This window comes from Aristolochia californica, unplaced genomic scaffold (genome assembly GCF_029961685.1).
Source record: "Aristolochia californica isolate CCGP_79_NKW_82.1479 unplaced genomic scaffold, dmAriCali1.0.hap1 SCAF_9, whole genome shotgun sequence".
NCBI lineage: Eukaryota > Viridiplantae > Streptophyta > Magnoliopsida > Piperales > Aristolochiaceae > Aristolochia > Aristolochia californica.
This window is the reverse complement of record NW_027182290.1, coordinates 33,311,208-33,332,630: the sequence shown is the minus strand read 5'-3', so window position 1 is coordinate 33,332,630 and position 21,423 is coordinate 33,311,208. Positions and strand designations below refer to the sequence as shown.

Below are 21,423 nucleotides of genomic sequence, written 5' to 3'. Positions count from 1 at the left end.
AAGTTTTGTTATCCATGTGTGGGTAATTTCACTAGTACAACCCCTAATAGCTTGGTGGAATTTTATAAGAAAGATATTTCTAATTGATCCTATGTATGTATAATTTTAAATAGAGTTTATGTACAGTATTTATGTATAATTTTATACAAGATGTCATGCACAATTTTGTTTAAATTTTTTGCGTAATTTTATTTATAATTTTATTTGATATATATTTTGTACAAAATTTTAAATGTAGGTTGGAACTCGAACCTCACCCAAGCTCAAGCTCAAGCTCTATTAAAATTCTTGGACTCCAGCTTGATTCCAATTTTATTCTCGATGTTGAGCTCGAACTTGAACTCGAGTTTAAAGTATCTAGATCAAGTCAAACTCGAACATATGGAGGTTTAAACTTGGCTCGGGTTGATCACATCCCTACTGCTAAACATATCTGACTCCAGCAAGGATTCCTGCTTTATCTTCTCTCCCCACTCAAACTCAAAATCTAGTTAGCTAGTTAATGCATCCCTCAACAATTGAGTTTGATCACAAATCGGAATCCCAACATGTTGGATCTACTAAGCCCAATTTTTATAAAATATTAAATAAAAATATTATTAACAAGTATTTTTATTTAATAATTATTTATAAAATAATTTATGGAATTTGATATTTCAAGTTAATTAATTTCTTTCAAAATTATGATTTTACCTTAGTTGAGATATTATAATTTCTCTTGGTTTATTAGAGTGCTTAAATGCATTAAATGAGCAATTTATGCAATCATTTCCACTCCAAAAGAATCATGTATCTCATATAGAAGTTGGTAAATTCCTAAAATCAAAGAAAGTGAAGTTAGGAGGTGATCAGTTCATGCGTTCAAGGCCCAATTACTCAATAAAGTGGTCACTACTCAATGTGTTATATATATATATATATATATATATATATATATATAATAATATATGTTGATATGTCATCAAGTCGATGCATGGTCCTACGCCCAACCTAGATCACATATGCGGCCATTTTAAGGCAAATGTGTTGTCCTAATTTTTCAATATTACATAACAAGTTAAAAATTTTGAGCACTAGACTCAGGATAGCATTTGATGAGGTTTCACAAGGAACCCCACCCAAGTCGACCTAAAATCCTTGCGTTTGGGTTTCAAGTTTTACCCCATGAGTCAGGCAAAAAAAACCTTTGGGTTTCGAGTCATGAAGTTTCTCCAAACCGACTTGCGGGGATGAAGTGGGAATAGAAAAGGGATAGAGATGGGGTGAGGATGGGGTAGGGATGGGTCGGATGAGGAAAAAATTGGCGGTATGTTATGGTCTTGGGTTAAGTACCTATGTCTTCTGCTTCTAACAAGCAAGTTTTTTGGGTAGTATTGGCTAGGTGCTTAACATTTGGTATCAGAGCGGGCTCCCACGTCATGAGTTCGAATCCCGGAGGGGGCGGCCTAGCGGAGGGGGTGACCTAGAGGCCAGATTAAAATTACTAGTAGGCCGTAGGAACTTAACCCAGGTCTGGCCAGTGTCGCTAGAGTGGGCCGCCGTGGTCGTCGGCTCGCGAAGTTGGGGTGTGATAGTATGGTCCTGGGTTAAGTACCAATGTCTTCTGCTCCTAACAGGCCGGTCTTTTGGATAGTATTGGCTAAGTGCTTAACACAGTAGTTGGGTTTACTGGAATGGGGTGGGGATAGGGTTATGGGGATGGTGATCTAGTTGGGGTCGGGTTTGAGGTTTTGGCTCGGGTTTGGGAAACCTGGCCCGATCAAATATTATTATTTTTAAATGTAATAAATGTATGCAATTGTTTGAAGTATGGTCATAGTAAAAACACTAAAACTCGACAACTTGTAGAGCATAACAGAGAAAGGGTATGATGGGGGGGTGGGGGGCATGACCTCTGTCTCTTGCCATTGTCATCTTGTTGTTGGAAAAAGATGATGATGACACGGAGGAGTGGGTAGGTCCTCCCTACGCCCCTTCCCATTTTCATCTATTGCTAATGAAGAAAGAAAACAAAATGTTGGAGAAGAAGAAGAAGCAAATGATCGAAGGAAAGTGAAATTTCATCTTGAGAGGTTGACATAGAAAGGGGGGGGGGGGGGCTTCTCTTGCCGTTGTCATCTTGTTATTGGAACAAGAAGATGATAACACGGAGGAGTGGGTAGGTCCTCCCTGTGCCCCTTCCTATTTTCATCTTTTGTCAATGAAGAAAGAAAACAAAATGTTGGAAAAGAAGGAAGAACAAGCAAATGATTGAAGGAAAGTGAAATTTCATCTTGAGAGGTGGAATTCTACTTTCCCTCATTTTATAAGTAATATGGTAGTGAAGAAGAGACAAAAAATATAAACTAATTACATCACTGATACCCTAATTACATCATATCTTCCAATACTCATTTTATGAAGTAACAAGGTAATCTAGATTCTCTTGTTGAAGTGAATTCATTATGTCTTTCTGTATGCATTATCATAATTTTGTCACTAAATTAATCTGGTCACTCTTCTCCACACATTAAAGTGAAGTGGGGAGGGGGGAGGGGGTAGTGGGGAAGGGGAAGTGGGGAGGGGGAAGTGGAAAGGGCATAGCCCTTATCAATTTCTTAAGGTGCATCCAGCGGGTGCATAACACAACAAGCTTTTTATGCATTTTAGTTGCGCTGAATTACAAATGTCAGGTTAATTAGCACAAAATAGTATCTCCTAAGCTAGTATAAGACTACAGGTCATTTTTTACCAAATGAAAGATTGTGAAGAATTTTCCCTTTTCTTCCCCTTTCATTTTGGGTGCAGGTTTTCGGTTCGAGTGGAAAGCTCTTAACGTCCCTTCTTCTCCCTTGATCTTTTTGTCATTTGGGAGTAAGTACCCGTTCTCCAATTGCGTCGCAAACTAAATCTGACGCAGAGGAAGCTGACCAAGTCACTACTGTCCATGATGAATCAGATGATTTCAGGATGAAACCGAGTTTTTGGAAGTAGTCTGTTGACAGAATGCCCTTTCCGCCAAACAGCTGCCGGCACAGGGTAATTCTTTCTCACGTTTTCGAGTTCCGATCCTACGCAGTGGACTTATTTTGTCGGATACTCACACCGTTTTCCCAACAGTTCATAAGATCTGATCCATTGTGGGATTTTACAGGAGACTGATTAGCTCACAATCGTGTAGCAACAAAGGGAAATTAGGGTCCTCTAGGTGGAATTTAACAGCTAGTTCTTCGGAATAAATTGCACTTCCTGCATGGGCGATTCCTTTTAACTTCCAAGCCTAGAATATTCCGCAGCTAGATGTTTACAGTTTTCATGGTTCTGTTTTATGTGCAGAAGGTTTTGTGGCAATCTGTAAAACTAGAATATATAATCCAGTTTCATCTGCCTCGCTTGATTAAGCATACAGCTTTCAAGTGATGTAACGAAAGAGACACCAGAGCTTCGACCGTTTCCCCTCGCCGGCGTCCAAATATTCCAATCTGTTGTCCTTGTTATTTAATAGGCATCGGCGCCAAAGCCAGCAACGATGCTACAAACCCCACATTGGAAAATCAGACACTTGTAGCACCCCCGCATTATAATTTGTTCTCATTTGACCTTTCTCCTTGTTTTCCGAAAACTTGCTTCATATTTTCACTGGGTCGCTCAATCGGTGAAGCTCTCTCTGTCTTCTGCAGCACCAAAGTCTCTCATTTCCACCGCCCCATCAATCATGGGCAAATTCCCAATCTGGGTCTTTTTGCTTTCGCTTACCCTCCTCTTCTACTCGTCAGTCTCGGTAGAGGATGTTAAACAATCTCTTTTGAAGTTCTTCGATGAGTTGTCTGGAGGAGTTCGCCCAGCTGACCCAGCTTTCGGGTGGAATGCTACGTCGGATCCCTGCACCGGCAACTGGACCGGCGTGGACTGCACCAAACAGCTGGCCGTGAAAAGAGTCGCACTGGAAGGTCTCGGCCTTGCTGGGACCCTCGACATGGAAATCATTTGTTCACTGGAATCAATTTCGGTGTTGAGTATTCAGAAAAACAGCGTTGCTGGAGAGATCCCGGATGTGTTTTCGAACTGTAAGCAAATGACTCATTTGTATTTCGCTAGTAATAAGCTCTCTGGGAAGCTCCCCAGCTCGCTTTCCAGCTTGAATAATCTGAAAAAGCTCGATATCTCCAGCAATAATTTCTCCGGGGAGTTGCCAGATTTGCCCAGGATTTCAGGTTTGCTCATGCTCCTCGTGGAAAACAATAATTTGTCGGGGCAGATACCGCAGTTCGATTTCGCCAATCTTCAACAATTTAACCTCTCATTTAACAACTTCAGCGGGCCAGTTCCCAACCTCGATGGACGTTTCGATGAGACCAGCGTCATGGGTAATCCTCAGTTGTGTGGAAAACCGTTAAAGAACGCATGTCCACCTTCAAAACACTCCAAATCAAAGTCCAAGACTGGAGAAATTATTTTAATGTATTTGGGGTATATTCTTCTGGCCGCGGTGTTCCTATCCTTCTTCCTTTTCAAGCTACTTAGTCGAAAGAAGACGGATGGTCAAAAGCTTCCCTTGGAGAACAAAAAGACCGATTCTGTGAAGGAGGCAAAGACAACGAAGATAAGTAGTGGTTCTTCTATAGATCACAAGATCGCGAGTAGATCAGAGTATTCGATCCATTCACCAAACGACTTGAGCGTGAGCATGGTTTCACAATCGCTGGTTATTCTTACCAGATCGTCGGAGAAAGGGTTAAGATTCGAGGATTTACTCAAAGCACCGGCGGAGTTGCTTGGAAGAGGAAGATACGGTAGTCTTTACAGGGTTATGTTCGGAAATGGTTCTGACCTCGCCGTGAAAAGGATCAAGGATTGGGCCATTTCGAAGGAAGAGTTCCAGAGTCGGATGGAGAAGATTGACCAGACAAAGCATCCCAACGTGATGGCACCGGTGGCCTTTTACTGTTCAAAGGAGGAGAAACTAGTGGTTTATGAATTTCAGCAAAATGGGAGTCTGTTCAAGCTTCTTCACGGTACTTTATATCCATACTCGTTTCAGTTTATTAGCTTGTCTGGATTAGCACTCAGCTTTCTCATTTCTTATACGTATGCAATCTTGTCCATACAAATTTCATCACTAATTAACAAAATTTACTTTTCTGCCTATAAACCCTCCATTAATACCTATCTCAGGAAGTGATCAAAATGATCGGACATTTGACTGGGGTAGTAGGCTGAGCGTTGCATCGACCATCGCGGAAGCCCTGGCCTACATGCACAATGAGCTCTACGAGGAAGGTATTGTTCATGGCAATCTAAAATCGAGCAACATCATTTTTAACAGCAACATGGATGCGTGCATAAGCGAGTACGGCTTAATGGTGACCGATGACAAGTCGTCATCAGGGCACATACCCATGGACCAGGGCAGGGTGCAGCCGAACGATACATTGAAGTCAGATGTATATAACTTTGGGTTCATTCTTCTAGAGCTGTTGACAGGGAAATTGGTGCAGAACAATGGGCTCGATTTGGCACGCTGGGTTCACTCCGTGGTTAGAGAAGAATGGACGGTTGAAGTCTTTGAAAAGGCTTTGATCGTGGAAGGAGCGAGCGAAGAACGGATGGTGAACTTGTTACAGGTGGCTCTCAAGTGCATAAACCCTTCTCCAGCAGCAAGGCCGCCCATGAACCAGGTAGCCAATATGATCAACAATATAAAAGAAGAAGAGGAGAGGTCTATGGTCTCAGAAGCTTGAGAAGAATCCTCAAATAGCGACGGATAAAGCTCCATACCGGCAGCAAACTTTCTGGGGAGGCTTTTTTTTTTTGTTGTTGAAGAGCAGTTAATTGTTATTGTTTGTTCCAGTCTTAATGCTCTGCTATAGGAGAAAGTCTATTTAATGGAGTTCAGAACCATTTATCTATGTTAATAATATTTACGAATTTCGTTTATTTCTAAATCTGTATTCTCTCCTGCATTTTTGAAAATCGACATCTTTCTTTTGTTCTTAATCAAAAGAACAAAGAAACATCTTCAGAGACACCGATATGACTTAACTACCATTCACATGCCAAGCTCTTCGCCAGTTCATTCTCCGCCCCTATATATATATATATGCAAGAAGAATATAAATTTACAAAAGAAGCGTTTCATATATAAATATAGATCAAATTGAGTTGATAACAAAGCAGGACCTTTAAATGACCCATTAAGTCCCAATGTGGAAAATGATACGAGTCCGGCAATGGAGGAGATGAATACTATGCTTCCCTGTCCTGAAGCCTTGAGAAGAGGATGGGCGAGTTGGCTTAAATGGAAGGTGGAGTTGAAGTTGGTAGACTCTAGAGATGAGTATTCTTCCGCTGAAATCTCCAATATTGGTTTAACCAGGACTCTCGCAGCGTTATTGATCTGGAAATATATACAAGTAGGGGTGGCTTCGAACCGAGCCGGCTCGCGAGCGGCTCGTGTTCGGCTCGGTTCGACTCGTTATATTTCGAGCTCGAGCCGAACTCGAACTCAGAAATGGGCTCGTTTAGGTTAACGAGCCGAGCTCGAGCAGAGCCAGGTTCGGCTCGTCGGCTCGCGAGCCGACTCTTTAATTTAACGAGCGGCGGGATTAGGCAAATTTTCGGGAGTCTCGCACGCTCTCTCTCCCGAAAATTGTTTTTTCGGTCTCTCTCCCACCCTCGCTCTCTTCTCTCCCGAAATTCTTTTTCGGTCTCTCTCTCTCGCCCTCGCTCTCTTCGTCTCACGCTCTCTCTCCCAAAAATTGTTTTTTCGGTCTCTCTCTCACCCTCGCTCTCTTCGTCTCCTCCTTCCCTTCTCTCTTCTTCCTCCGAAATTCTCTCTCTCGACCTCCATCTCCCTTCTCCCTCTCGCCGCCGGTGCCCCTTCCGCCGCCGCCGCACCTATTCCTTCCCCCCGCTCATCGCCTTCTCTGCCTCTCATCGTCGTCGCTGTCGACTCCCGTAGTGTCGCCCTCACCTCGTCGTACCCCAACTAGGGCGGCTGCTCTGGACCCTCTCCCGTCGTCATCACCCCCTACCACCGCTTGTTGCCGCCGTCAAATCAGTCGGCCATCGCTCTTGCCGGAACGGGAACCCCAGGATAACTAAAGTTCGGAGACCTAAGCTGAGGGGGGGAGATTATTTTCCCCCCTCGACGCTCCGTCCCGCATAGCGTGCGAACTCGCACGTGTAGTTCACACATGCGAGCTTCACACGTGTGGTTTATATATTAAAAAAAAAACTTGCAAATCCTATTCTCGGCCTATTTTTCTTCTGGACGATGCAATAATACGTAAAAATATAGTGTGTTAAAGTTAGCATTTGATCAAATTTTCCTGTTTAATTTTTTATTTTTTTATTAATCATGTACACAGTTAATTGGCTCACGTAATTATTGTATTAATGTATAATAAACTGCAATTATTAAATAATATATTAATTAATTAAATAAATAATATATTAATTATACATTAAATTACTTATTTGTGTTGTAATCATGTTTGTTTTACCTAATTTGGGGTTTAAATATTATGTTTTAATTAAGTATACTATTATAAGTTACTCATTTTCTTATTTTTTATGTTTTTCTTATTTTGGGGCACTAACACTGGAAACTGTTTTCCAATGTATATGAACTTGTCCACATTAACACCAAGTTTGAAATTGAATTTCATGTAGAGGAATTAAGGGGGGGTTAGTCAACAAATTGGAAATTTGATCTTCATCTTCATCTTCATCTTATGCATCTACATGATTTTCATCTTCGAAATAGGTGTTAGTGTGGACAAGTTCATCTTCGAAATCTTCGAAATAGGGTGTTAGTGTGGACAAGTTCATCTTCATCTTCATCTTCGAAATTTAAAACCATTGATTTTATTAATTATAAAAATAAGTTAATTAAACCAAGTGTTGAGTTAACAATATTTTAATTACCACTATTAAATTACTAATAAAATAGAGTAAATAAAAAATAAATATGATTAATGAATAAAAAAATATTATATTAATAACATAAGATAGATTGTTTACATGGTATTAATTAATAATATACTTTGACAAAATTAAAAGTAATTAATTAATCAAATGCATAATTTAATTATATTTTATTTACCAGAGACTTAAATATGAAGTTTAATATAGTAATAAAATTGAACAAAATAATAAATAAATACATATACAACTTTATTAATAACCTAAAAAAAGATTATTCTAATAACGAGTTCGTGCCTTTAATATTAAAATCATCAAGTTACAAGTTTATTACATATAAATGACGCGTGTTCAAAAGTAATAAGATACAACCATCATTTATAGTTCCACATGGAAGTCGATATGGCATCTCGAAATTGTGCGACTCTTGTGGATTCTAATGCACTCTGCCTCCGAAAGCATGTTACTTGGCTACCTCTACATAAAATTAGGCATAACCTATATATATAATATATATATAAGATTGGGCATAACCTTTTCTTAAAATTGAGCATAATCTATGTATATAATACTTGTATAAAATTCGGCATGACCTCTACTTAAAATTGGGCATAATCAATATACATAATACCTGCATAAATACTCCATAAAATTGTCTATACATTCCATAAACACTCCATGGAATTGTTTATATACACTCCATAAAATAGTCTAAACACTCCATACACTGCATAACACTATAAATAAACTCCATACAATAATCAAGCACAACAAAATTAAATGAAATATCACTATCAATTTACAATCGCCCAAATAAAAACTATAAATCCATTATAAATTTACAAACTATAATTGTTTCTCTTCATGCTAGTTGTTCCTCGCCCATTTTCCCCTATGAACTGATCTCCAAATCTTCCCCTTGATTGATCTTTCTCTCGTAGAGGAGGCAACTCCTTCAATACAGCAATTCTTACATCATCCGCATTGCCTTGGCATGCAAGTAAGAACATCTAGAATAAATCCGTGATTATGGTAAAAAAAAAAGGGCCAATTCTTTACTAGTTTACTTTTAATAATCTAAAAATTTTGAATAGGGATATAAATATTGCCCTGATGAGACATTCTCAATCAGGCCTCCGGACTCAAAAGTCTCCTACTCCAAAAATATAAGATTGAAAAGCAAAATCTTAGAACAATGGTTGAAATGGCATTGGTCAACAAGTTCTCGACAATATCAAAAGTAGGATATATCAATCACAAGTAATTGTCTATAAGGCAAATCAAATACAACACTAAATTAATAAAAAAAATAGAGTTTAGACTTACCTTATGAAATTTGAGAAAAATCAAAGCCAAAGGGTTAAATTGAAACCACAAAAAAAAGAAAATACCATGTGGGGGATATGTATAACACCCGAATCTCCTCACCACATGGCAAAAACATTCCATAGTACTTCAAAAATCCTCAACAACATTCTAAAACATTTCAAAATTAATTAAACTATTTACACTACTGCATATACACTAAACAATGAGAAAACACACACATCAAGTCCAAATTCACCGAACACCCCTGGTAGAGCCCCATATAACTGCGCAGTCACTACGAACTGTAGCTTGTCAGTGATGGGGGTCAAGTTCGGTTGGCTAATGGACGCTCGTGTAGGCGACTCAGCCTTGTTTGAATTGGACTAAAAAACCCCTAATAAAACATAAACCATAAACCATCAAACCCTAAAGTCAATCACCTACTAACCTCTAAACCCTAAACACTAATTCCATAACACAGTACCCTAAACCTTAGAAGCCCTAAACCCTAAACCCTACACCATAATTCCAAACTCTAAACCCAAAAAACCCTAGAGCTTAAAAACACAAAACCCCCCAAAACCTTAAAAACCCTATCACCTACTAAACTCTAAACCCCAAACACTAATTCCATAACTTAATACAACAAAAGCCCTAAACCCTACACCCTAATTCCAAACCCTAAACCCAAAAAACCTTATAGCTTAAAAACACAAAACTCCCAAAACCTTAAAAACCCTAAACCCCCTAAACCTTAAAAGCCTTAATCCCTAAAATACCCTAAACCCTTAGCCTAAACCCTAAACCGAAACACAAACCATAAAAAAAATACCATGTGGTGGATATGTATAATACCCGAATCTCCTCACCACATGGCAAAAACATTTCATAGCACTTCAAAAATTCTCAACAACATTTTCACACATTTCAAAATTAATTAAATTATTTTCACTAATGCATATGCACTAAACAATGAAAATACACACACATCAAATCCAAATTCACCGAAGACCCCTGGTAGAGCCCCATATAACTTCGCAGTCACTATACCTAGTTAGTGATGGGGGTCGGGTTTCGTTAGCTAATGGACGCCCGTGTAGGCGACTCAACCTTGTTTGAATTGGACTAAAAACCCCTAAACACTAATTCCAGAACTTTATACCTTAAAAGCCCAAAACCCCCGAAATCTTAAAAACCATAAACCCCTAAACACTAATTCCAGAACTTTATACCTTAAAAGCCCAAAACCCCCGAAATCTTAAAAACCATAAACCCCTAAACCTTAAAAATCTTAATCCCTAAAAAACCCTAAACCCTTAGCCTAAACCGTAAACCCGAAACACAAACCTTAAAAAAAATACCATGTGGTGGATATGTATAATACCCGAATCACCTCACCACATGACAAAAACATTTCATAGCACTTCAAAAATTCTCAACAACATTCTCACACATTTCAAAATTAATTAAATTATTTTCACTAATGCATATGCACTAAACAATGAAAACACACACACATCAAATCCAAATTCACCGAAGACCCCTGGTAGAGCCCCATATAACTTCGCAGTCACTTTGAACTGTACCTCGTCACTGATGGGGGTCGGGTTTCGTTGGCTAATGGACGCCCGTGTAGGCGACTCAACCTTGTTTGAATTGGACTAAAAACCCCTAAACACTAATTCCAGAACTTAATACCTTAAAAGCCCAAAACCCTAAACCCCCCCCCCCCCCCCCCCCCAAAACCTAAAAAAACCTTGAGCTTAAAAACACAAAACCCCCAAAACCTTAAAAACCATAAACCCCCTAAACCTTAAAAATTCTAATCCCTAAAATACCATAAACCCTTAGCCTAAACCCTAAACCCGAAACACAAACCATAAAAAAAAAACTAAACCATCAAACCCTAAACCCTATCACCTACTAAACTCTAAACCCTAAAAACAAATTCCAGGACTTAATACATTAAAAGCCCTAAACCCTAAACCCTACACCCTAATTCCAAACCCTAAACCCAAAAAACCTTATAGCTTAAAAACCCTAAACCCCCTAAACCTTAAAAACCCTAATCCCTAAAATACCCTAAACCATATACCCTAATTACGCACTAAACCCTAAACCCTAATTTAGACTATAAACCGTAACCCTAAATCCCAAAATAATGCACAAATAACCCCCAATTACGCACTGAAAATAAATTTAAATCAAATAAAACACTAATTTAATGAAAACAAAAATTCGGGTTTAGGCATACCTTCTGAAATTTGGGGAAATCCAAAGCTGAAGGGTGAAGCCGAAGAGTGAAATCGAAGGGGGAAATCCGAAGCCGAAGGGTGAAATCGATGCCTAATCGAGACTAGCCAGAGAGAGAAGGAAGTGGGAGGCCGAAAGGGAGAAGAGAGGGAGAAGACAGAGAAGAAAGGGAGGTCGGGAGGGAATAGAGAGAGAGAAGCGAGAGAGAGCTTGTCCGAGAGAAGAGAGGGAGTCACGGAGACGAGAGACGGGGTGCGACAGAGAGGGCGAGGCCGAGAGAAGACCGAGAGTTGAGGCCAGAGATGAGAGGGAATTGAGATGGTGGCCGAGATCAACGTCGGGGACGCAGGGAGACGAAGGACGAGATCAATGTCGGGGGCGCAGGGAGACGAGAGAGGTAAGGGAGTGCGGGAGAAAGGAAGAAAAAAGAAAAATGACGACGCGCGATGGGGGGGGGGGGGGTGCGAGGAGAGAGAGCGAGGCCGAGAGCGTCGCCCGTCCTTCAATTCGAAGAAGATAAAAAAGGGCCTTCTTCCACATGATTGAAATTAAACCATGGAGATGAAGGGCCCCTTCATCCCCTGCATCGAGATGAAGTTTCATCTGCGCTCCACTAATGACTTCAAGTGTTGAAAGGGCGTTATGTGGTTGAAGATCATCTTGTCCTTCAAGTTGACTACCCCCCCCCCCCCCCCCCCCCCCCCCCCCCCCCCCCTAAATGAATTTGAAGCAGGAGATGAAGATGAACTTCAAATTTTAAGTTTGTTGACTAACCCCCCTTATAATTCTCATATCCACAGTAGCTTCGGAGTCATTATTTAGTGTTGGTGGTAGTGTAATAGACTCGTATAGTTCTTCCTTGGTACCAAATACATTTCAAACTTTGATTTGTGGGACTGGTTGGGTTCGGACTCTTCACGGTATAAAGAAAAATCAAAAGGTGAATTTCTTTGATTACTTATTTATTGCGATATTTTTTAGTTTTATTTATTAAAATTTTGTTTTATGATTACAGCTTGAGAAGAAGAGTGCAGAGATAATGCTACTAGCTACATGATTTTTCATGTTTTTCTCATCATGGTAATTTTAATATTTTTAAGGACATTAAGTAATAGTGGAAGAGTATTTTTTTATCTGAAAATAACTAATTTTATTTTTTTGTTTTTGTTATAGGTGGAGATTTTGCTCAAGCAATGACGTATATTATTTTCTAGCATAAAGAGAAATAACTATAGTTTGTAAATTTATAATGGATTTATAGTTTTTATTTGGGTGATTGTAGATTGATAGTGATGTTTCATTTAATTTTGTTGTGTTTGATTATTGTATGGAATTTATTTATAATATTATGCAGAGTATGGAGTGTTTAGACTATTTTATGGAATGTATAAACAATTTCATGAAGTATTTATGCAGGTATTATGTATGTTGATTATGCCCAATTTTAAATAGAGGTCATGTCGAATTTTATACAGGTATTATATATATATAGATTATGCTTAATTTTAAGTAGAGGTTATGTCCAATCTTATACATGTATTATATATATAGGTTATGCCCAATTTTATGTAAAATGTATGCATAATTTTATATATATTTTATTTGGTATATATTTTTTGAAAAATTTTAAATGTATGTTGAGGCTCGAGTTCGACTCGAACTCGGTGGGCTCGAGCTCGATAACAATTTTAGGCTCGAGATGAGGCTCGGCTCGAAGCTCAGCTAGAAATATTTAAATCAAGCTTGGCTCGAACATAGGCAGGTTCGGGCTCGGCTCGGCTCGGCTCGTTGCCACCCCTATATACAAGTGAGAATCCAATCAAAGAATTAAACCAGAGAGGATAAGCCCTAAACTTGCCTACAGAGATTTTCCCATCCCCAAAATTTTTGTTTTGGAAATCTTTTCTGGTGGAAGTACTTTCTGCTAGGAATTACTATGTTTATCAACTCAAAATTTCTTCATCTGTAAATGGCTTTTTATTTTCCTCGTTCACCCTTATCTCTTCTTTTCTATGATCAAGTTTTATTTTTTACTTTTTTAATGTGTGAGATGAATGATGGAGATAGATTGGTGAGTGCGATTTGACCTCAACCTTCACCGAACTTGACATTGATAATAAATTATAGTAATAATAACAATAAAATACGGATATTATGAGCATAACAATAACATACGAACCAAAGACTTGAACATAATATGAGGACAATAAATCGTTATAGAGAGATTCACAATCATAATCATGGTCACATCCATAAATTGAATTATTATGGTGTTGCTGTTTGAGTGAAAAAGAAGGTTGATAGATTTAGGGCGAGACTACGTTCTGTCTTTAGCTGCTGCAGTAATCTACTATGAAGATGAAATAGTTTACAAAGAGAAATCGTACATACTTACAAGTATTTTTCTCTAACTTCTCTCGGGCTGCAACTTATGATGCTCCTTGGATGATGATAAAACCCTAATAGTGAAGCCTCCTTAATTATAAAGAGAAAATTAGGACAACACCCTATGCCGAGTAAGTTTTTTTGGAGAAGATAAGGGAGTACATGAGCTAACTCCAATATTCACCCAATTCCTTTTTCTCTTGCCTGTGACCAAAATTGTTTTCCCTCATATACCATCTCTTATTTACTTTTCCATTTCTTCTTCTCCTCTGTTTTCTCTCTGTGCCCTCTGCGGTGATCGCCACTTCCATTAGTAGGCAAAGTGCCCGAAAGGAAGAGTTATGTGGTTGTCGATAGAATGGATACCGAATAAAAATGATTAAGTATTAGCATAATTATTTTAACAAATTATTTGATCGTATTTGATAATAAAATATAACTCGAGTTTCTTTTTAAAATTTTATATATTTTTTAATTTGTATGCATTAAAATGACATTGTTATTAGACACTGTTTATACAACTATTCAATTTTGTTAATTTTCAGATTGGGATCTCAGTAGGGCTAGGGTGGGCCGTGGTCTTCACTTCAACATAGTATTATATTAGGCTCACTTGAGTCACCATTGATTCCAAGGAGGTCACTTTTGGGTTTTTTTTCCAGGGAGGGAGTTATACACAATTTTAAATAGAAAATCGCCTACATAACCTGTGGCCCATACAAATGTATGGGTCCACATACACAATTAGGCTCCTTCCCCTTTTTGGCACGAGTGAAATAAAATATAAAAATAATTCGAATAACTCATTAAATTATGAATTTATTTATTAATAATATTTTCACCCCACTAATTAACTTATTATATAAACTAATTTATTTTCATGCAAAAAAAATTAATATATAATATATTATTCATGTTGTCTAAGTGATATGTCTATGTTATTTCTAATTTTTTTTACATAAATTATTAATAACTATTTCAAACTGAATTGAATAAAAATATTTTAGCAAAAAGCACAACTTAAGGGCATCATCGTCATTTGATTTATTTTACATAATGATTATTTTTATAATTAAAAAGTTCTAATATGAGGTCAATTGAGCCAAGCTGGTGTAATTGAATTAGGAGCAAGCACCTAATAGAATTTCAAACAAGAATGTCATGGGTGTACTTGGATATCCATGTGGGTGTGTGGCACACTAGTTGAATATGACAAAAATAAGTCTAGTGGTGGCATACTGATACTAGCATCCAATTGAGCCAAGCTCTAACATGCATATGCTCGAGTTTGGTTTCATTTGAATACTTGAACTTGAGCTAGAGCTCAAGGCACAAATTTTTAACGAGTTTGAGCTCTAACCTATTTTTTATAACTAAAAAAGTTAAAAATTACAATATATATATATATAGTGATGAACTTAGTACCATTGATCTATAAGTTATGAGCAAACACCTTCATCAATAATCTTTATTCCAATGACAAACAACTAACATTAGATGTCGAGGGACCCAAAAAAGTTAAACGATCAATCGTCTTTGAGGTTTGAGGTAATAAGATCAACTATCAACCAACTAAAGAGGGAATTGATGAGTATAATTAGATTAAAGAATAATTTTGTAAAAAAAATTATGCTAAGGAGTTAGGTCACGAACTAATAAGTAAAACTTGAAAAATCTCAAAATTGGTTTGCGTATAGTAGCCTTATTTTTAGTTTAAGCTCCAACGGACTTGTTTGGCCTAAAATCACCGCAGCAAAGAATAGCAAGGAAGGGGCTTTGTTTCCGCCTGAGACTACGCAGTTCCTCGTGACAGGGACAGTCGAGAGTAGAGACCGAAGAAACGGTTACTGTCAGCACGCCTTGTGCGTCCTCCTCCCCCCGGCTCCTGTATCACCCTGCAGTTAACGATACCCTGTTTGGCTGTTTCAATCGTCTGGAACGTCTTCATCGATCAGCTCCACGGATACGACACCACCCAAAAGTTATAGAGTGGCTCTCCAAAACTAAAGCAGTTTCAGCAGTAGAATGAGTTATCGGTTAGTGGACTGAAATTAATGGAGGGAGAATGAATTTGAACATTTCCGTGAAATTTCAGCCGGATAAAGGTGGGAGACAACGCGCCCCAATGATAGAAGGAGCCATGGCAACTCTATAAAAGCCAAAGACGGTAGGAGGCTGGTACAAGTGAAGGATCTGGTGGAGGGTCCCGCCACTCTTAAGCACTAAGGTGAGATTTCACATTGAGATTGAAAAATGAAAACCATTACTTTTGTTCAATTAACTTTTTTTGGTTGAAGAAGCTGACAATTGCTTTAAGTGTAACAAAGAAAAGATAATACTAAAAGCCCTTTAACAGAGAATCGCATCACAGCTATCCAATGATTCCTTATCATTTTTAAACGGGAAACTAATCGAGATTGTTGAGAGAGAGAAGGGCTGTATACAGTAAGCCTGAACTGTAATTACAGTTTTCTGGTTAAAAGAGAGCGAAAAATGACCGAACTGGTCTTTTACCTTCTTTTTCCCCAGTCCCAGAGTCCCAGGCTCCACAGCCCCACCTTTTGCAGCTACTACAAGGCACTAGTTGTCTTCTTCATTAGCTACTTCCCCCATTCTTTATTGTGGCTTCAACTGTAAACCCCTCAAGAAACCCGGCCTTTTAGGGTTTCCTGCGGCAGGGCTGACCGGGACAAGAGCCACGGAACAAATAGAATGAGATCCATTAATGGCGGATTCTACGAAACAGAGGTAGGTGACATAACATCACCTAACTTACCTTCCTTTTCTTGCTGAGATATCACAGCGTTCTTTTCTCTAACGTCCGTTTCAGACGTTCAAAAAAAAAAAAAAAAGCTGTTATTTTCTTTTGCATAATCATCCGATGTAAAGAAGCTACTATCATCTCATAGGCGGGAAAAACTTATGATTTTTTTAAGCATTATTCGTCAGATGGAATAATGGATTTTGGTTTAAATCTGGAGTACGGTAGTTATTCTGGGAAACCCACTTAGTGTGATTGCTTGGATTTCATGTCAGTCCGGTGAAAGGTGGTTTTCTTGGCTTGTTAAATCTACGAAAGCTTTAAGTTCTAGTCCAAGATAGGGAATAAGGTCAGATATTTCAAGTAATTTTTTTCTGGAGCGGAAAAAAGAGTGATTGTTTTAGACTTGCGAACCGAATCTTGGGGAAAGTTGGAACTTTACGAGCTATCCTTCTAATGAAATTGATAGGTGGCTGTTCAATTGTCGGGTTTTGTTCGAATCCAGAGAGGAGCTGCGATAATTACCTTCTATAGAGGAAATGATTGGTTTTTGTTGAAACGGGAGAGAAAGATGATGTGAGAGCGAAGGAAAAGTTCTCACCGTTCTTGCCACTCCGTCTCTATTTTCATGCCGCGGGAGAAAAGAAGTATGGTTTTGGTAGCGTATCCATCTCCAGAGATGTACAGGGTTTTGGCTGAATTCAAGGAAAATAACAGATTATTAGCATATCCGCCTTCCCCTTCTTCTCTTTCTGCTTCCTTACAGCCACCTTACAGCAACATTTATCCTAAAGAGTCATCTACATCGCCACCATCATCATCAGGCAATAGAATCAGCCCTGCAGTTCTTTTTATCATTGTAATTTTAGCTGTGATCTTCTTTATCTCTGGTCTCCTTCACCTCTTGGTCAGGTTCCTTATAAAACAGCCATCACCATCTTCAACTTCTCAATCCCACAGATACCCAGATATCTCTGGTTCTGATGCTCTTCAAAGACAGCTCCAACAGCTTTTCCACCTTCATGACTCAGGCCTAGATCAAGCGTTCATAGATGCCCTCCCTGTCTTTCTCTACAAAGAAATTGTGGGTCTCAAAGAGCCGTTTGATTGTGCTGTTTGTTTATGTGAGTTTTCTGAAGAAGATAAGCTTAGATTGCTTCCAATATGTAGTCATGCCTTTCACCTGCACTGCATAGACACATGGCTACTCTCAAATTCGACATGCCCTCTTTGTAGGGGGACCCTGTTTTCACCTGGCCTTGCTATTGAGAATCCAATCTTCGAGTTCAACGATTCAAGGGAAGAAGACAGGGGTTCTAATGAGGGAGAAGATGGGTTCACCACTAATCAGAAATTTACAGAAGTAGAGGAAATGGTTGTTGAGAAAAGGGTCTTTCCTGTGAGACTTGGCAAGTTCAGAAGCTTGACAGATGGAGAAGAAGGACAAGCTGCAGGAGAAACGAGTAGTAGCAATTTGGATGCAAGAAGATGTTATTCAATGGGTTCTTACCAGTATGTTCTGGGTGACTCACATCTACAGGTGGCTCTGAGCCAAGACACTGATGAAAGACCACATTCAAGGAGAAGTTCCATAAGTGCGAATACTTCACTACAGGGGGATATGGAGGGGAAGAAGCTCTCAGTCGGAAAGAAAGGTGAGAGTTTCTCTGTCTCTAAGATCTGGTTGTGGTCCAAAAAGGGTAAATTCGCCAGTTCATCTGATAATGATTCAGGTATTTTGTCAGACCCTCATCAAATTCCTGTATGGATTAGTAGAACACAAGATACATGATTACATTTGTTTCCCATGTCTTTTGTTAAATCCATCAATTAATCTGTGATTCCCTGAGCAATATTGCTCATCCTTCTCATTTATTTGTGTTTCTTTCCAGTTCTCTTCCTGTAGGTGTGTGCCTTTTTTTTTTTCTTTTTTCTTTTTTATAGCTTTTCACGTTCAGAATTTGACCCTGAGAGTGAATTTGAGTTATGGCCTGAAGCCTCAGGAATTCACTTTCGAAGGTAACCAAAGTAAAAGTGAAAGATTTTGTTATCTCATTCTCGCTAAGGTCTCCTTTTCATCTTTCTTTTCTGGTGAGAATTGCCTTTTTTTTAGTTGTTCTTTTTCTTCAATCTTTCATCTTTTTCTTTTCTTAAAGGCAAAATCAGTGTTTCTTTCTGGGTTATGGGCATCTTCTCTGATCTGAAACTGGAGTGGGTTCACCCCACATTCCTCCGTCCTTTTCTTTAGTTCTTCTCTTTTTCTTTTGGAGAATGAAGGATGGATCCAGGTAAAAGCAGCGTGGAGGAATGTTGTGGTCAGTAGCTATTATCATTTGAAACGGAACGCCAACGTGGGCAGTTCATGTGGTTTGATTTCTGTTCTCTTTTCTTTTGATTCTTTCCTGCTTTTCCCAAAGTGGGTCGGCAATCACTGATCTGCGGAATACATGATCCCAACACAATCATCCCCTGCAGCAACAATTCGCAAGTAAAAAATATGGTAGAATAATGCGCCTTTGGACTACTGTTGTGATCTCAAGGTATTATTCCAAATCCAAGCTAGTTTGAGAGGAGGGACGCCCATGTTACAATTCTATCTGCTCTCTACAGTCCAGACGAATAAAATAAAATTGCTTTCAGTTTTACCACATAAAGGAGATTACTAGTACATCATCACAGATTCATGAATGGCACCATCAGATATAAATGCGGTAGAGAGCCAGGAATTGACCACAACGCGCTTCTTCTCAATTGTCAATCGAGTTTTTTAATTATGAAAACCCTTCTCTTTGACGAGGGTTGTCTTTTAGGAATCCGTGGCTCCTTCGCTTGCAGAGGGGACCATGAGAGTTGTTAATGTTTAGAAAAAGGGAGCTTATCGGGGTGATATTTTTACTCTCCAGGAGGAGAAGTCTTCATTGAATCCAACAATCAAATCCTGCAGATTATGAGTTACAACAACTAACGCTGTTTGAATAAGACTGGAGTTAATACAATAATGCGCTGGTTTTGATCAGTTGGTTGAATTGGGTTGATCTTTGATTGTAATGAGACGGCTATGATAAAGTTTAAAACTGTCGGTGGCAAAAAAGCCAAAGAGAACATCTGAATCATTCAAACAATCAAGCCTGTTATATAATAAGCTAACAGATCGTTAAATCTTCTTTATTGTCGCCATGGGAGCTGCTGCACTTGCGTCCTTCGATATCGGTTCTCTTGTCATATTCAGTACTCGCCATGCAGTAAGTGAAACGGACATCTCCACGTATTCTTGGATACCGAGATTGGTAAAAGGCCAGATTGGTTAAACGCATTAAATGATGTCTGGCAAGCAAGTACGCAAGAAGAACATAACTTTGAAAGGGCAAATATTTGAGTGGTCATAACATTTTCACTCGAGGCCTATCAAATCCTGTGACGGGTAATGCATTTGGTACTTCATTTTTTATAGGGGTTCTATCACATGGTCTCTTATCAGTTAGCACAAAAAAAATTTAGTGTTATTTTATCAAGAAAACTTATGTATCTTACAAGAATAGGTTAATATATGTCAATTCTTTCTTTAATTGGTTGATAGTTTATTTGATCGATTGTTCATTTCTTTTGGGTTCCTCAACATCTAATGGAGGTGTTTGCTATTTCTTTTAGGTCTATTAAGTTGGTTATTATATATTAGTATGTTTCGTTACAAAGTCATAGACTCCTCTGTGATACTTTGTAGTTCAATGGTACCAAATTTATCACAATATTTTTTTTTTAATTTTTAATTTTTAAAATTTTAAATGTATGTTAGAGCTCGAACCTTGCTCGAGTTCAGGCTCAAACTTGGTTTAAATTTTTAGGTTCAAGTTTGATTCCAATTTTAAGTTCGAGGCTGAACTCAAGGTAGAGGTCGAATTCATAATATTCAATTCAAGCCAAACTCAAACGTATATAGGTTCGAGTTTGGCTCCGCTCGATGCCACCCCTAATCATAATTATCTACCATTGTCTTGTTATACTTAATAAATAATATAATTAGAAATTGAATTAGTACTCTATCTTAGTTCCAAATTTATATTATATAACTTAAAATATATTCATTAATTTAGTAGAACTATATGTTTTTTAATAATTTAAATAAAATTCGAATTTATATTGAAAATATTTTATATCTTGAGTAACCAATAATTACATAAATGTCCCATTTCTTCTAGGTATCATATGTATTAATAAATTATCTATAAATTCTTTCTCTTTCCCCTATGTTTTTGGTTAAAATTTTCATTACTCAACAACCATCACATGCAAAGATTACAAGATATGGCTTTTGGATTGCACCTTTAGTGGGTGTTATACAAAAAGTACAAAAAAAAAAAAAACAAAGGCATTTATCATCCCCGCTAATATGTCGAATAGATTAGTCAGACATTGAGCTCAAAATATGTTTGGCATGGAGGTGAATATGTTTACCACAATATGTTTGGCATGGAGGTGAATATGTTTACCACATGATCTTGCCTGGGTGTGCAAGGAAATTGCCATTTTTTACATCCCTGCTAATTAAACAAATGCTTACTTTTATATTATTAAATTTATAATCAATTTATAATTTTTTAATATCTAAATATACAAACATCGTACTATAAAGCATATTACACAAACAACGTAATAATAAAAATAAAAATAATACAAATACAACTCAATCACCTATTTAATATAAAAAAAATTACAATTGTACATACAAAAATACAACACAAAAAATATTTAGTGACATTAAAACATAATAGTCAATAATTTTGCTACATCTGAAATGCTAATACATCTCGAAA

At 38.0% G+C, this 21,423-nt stretch overlaps 2 protein-coding genes across 2 annotated transcripts; both read left to right on the top strand.

Moving 5' to 3' along the window:
* Positions 1-3,694: 3,694 nt before the first annotated feature.
* On the top strand, positions 3,695-5,720 carry LOC137940817 (probable inactive receptor kinase At2g26730). Its single transcript, XM_068785942.1, has 2 exons — positions 3,695-4,994; positions 5,155-5,720. Exons 1-2 carry the CDS (start codon positions 3,695-3,697, stop codon positions 5,718-5,720), a joined length of 1,866 nt encoding a protein of 621 aa, XP_068642043.1.
* A 10,757-nt stretch (positions 5,721-16,477) lies between these two features.
* Positions 16,478-18,978, top strand: LOC137941046 (RING-H2 finger protein ATL46-like). Its single transcript, XM_068786276.1, has one exon. The coding sequence runs from the start codon at positions 17,241-17,243 to the stop codon at positions 18,402-18,404; it is 1,164 nt and encodes a 387-aa protein (XP_068642377.1). The 5' UTR covers positions 16,478-17,240; the 3' UTR covers positions 18,405-18,978.
* Positions 18,979-21,423: the final 2,445 nt, after the last annotated feature.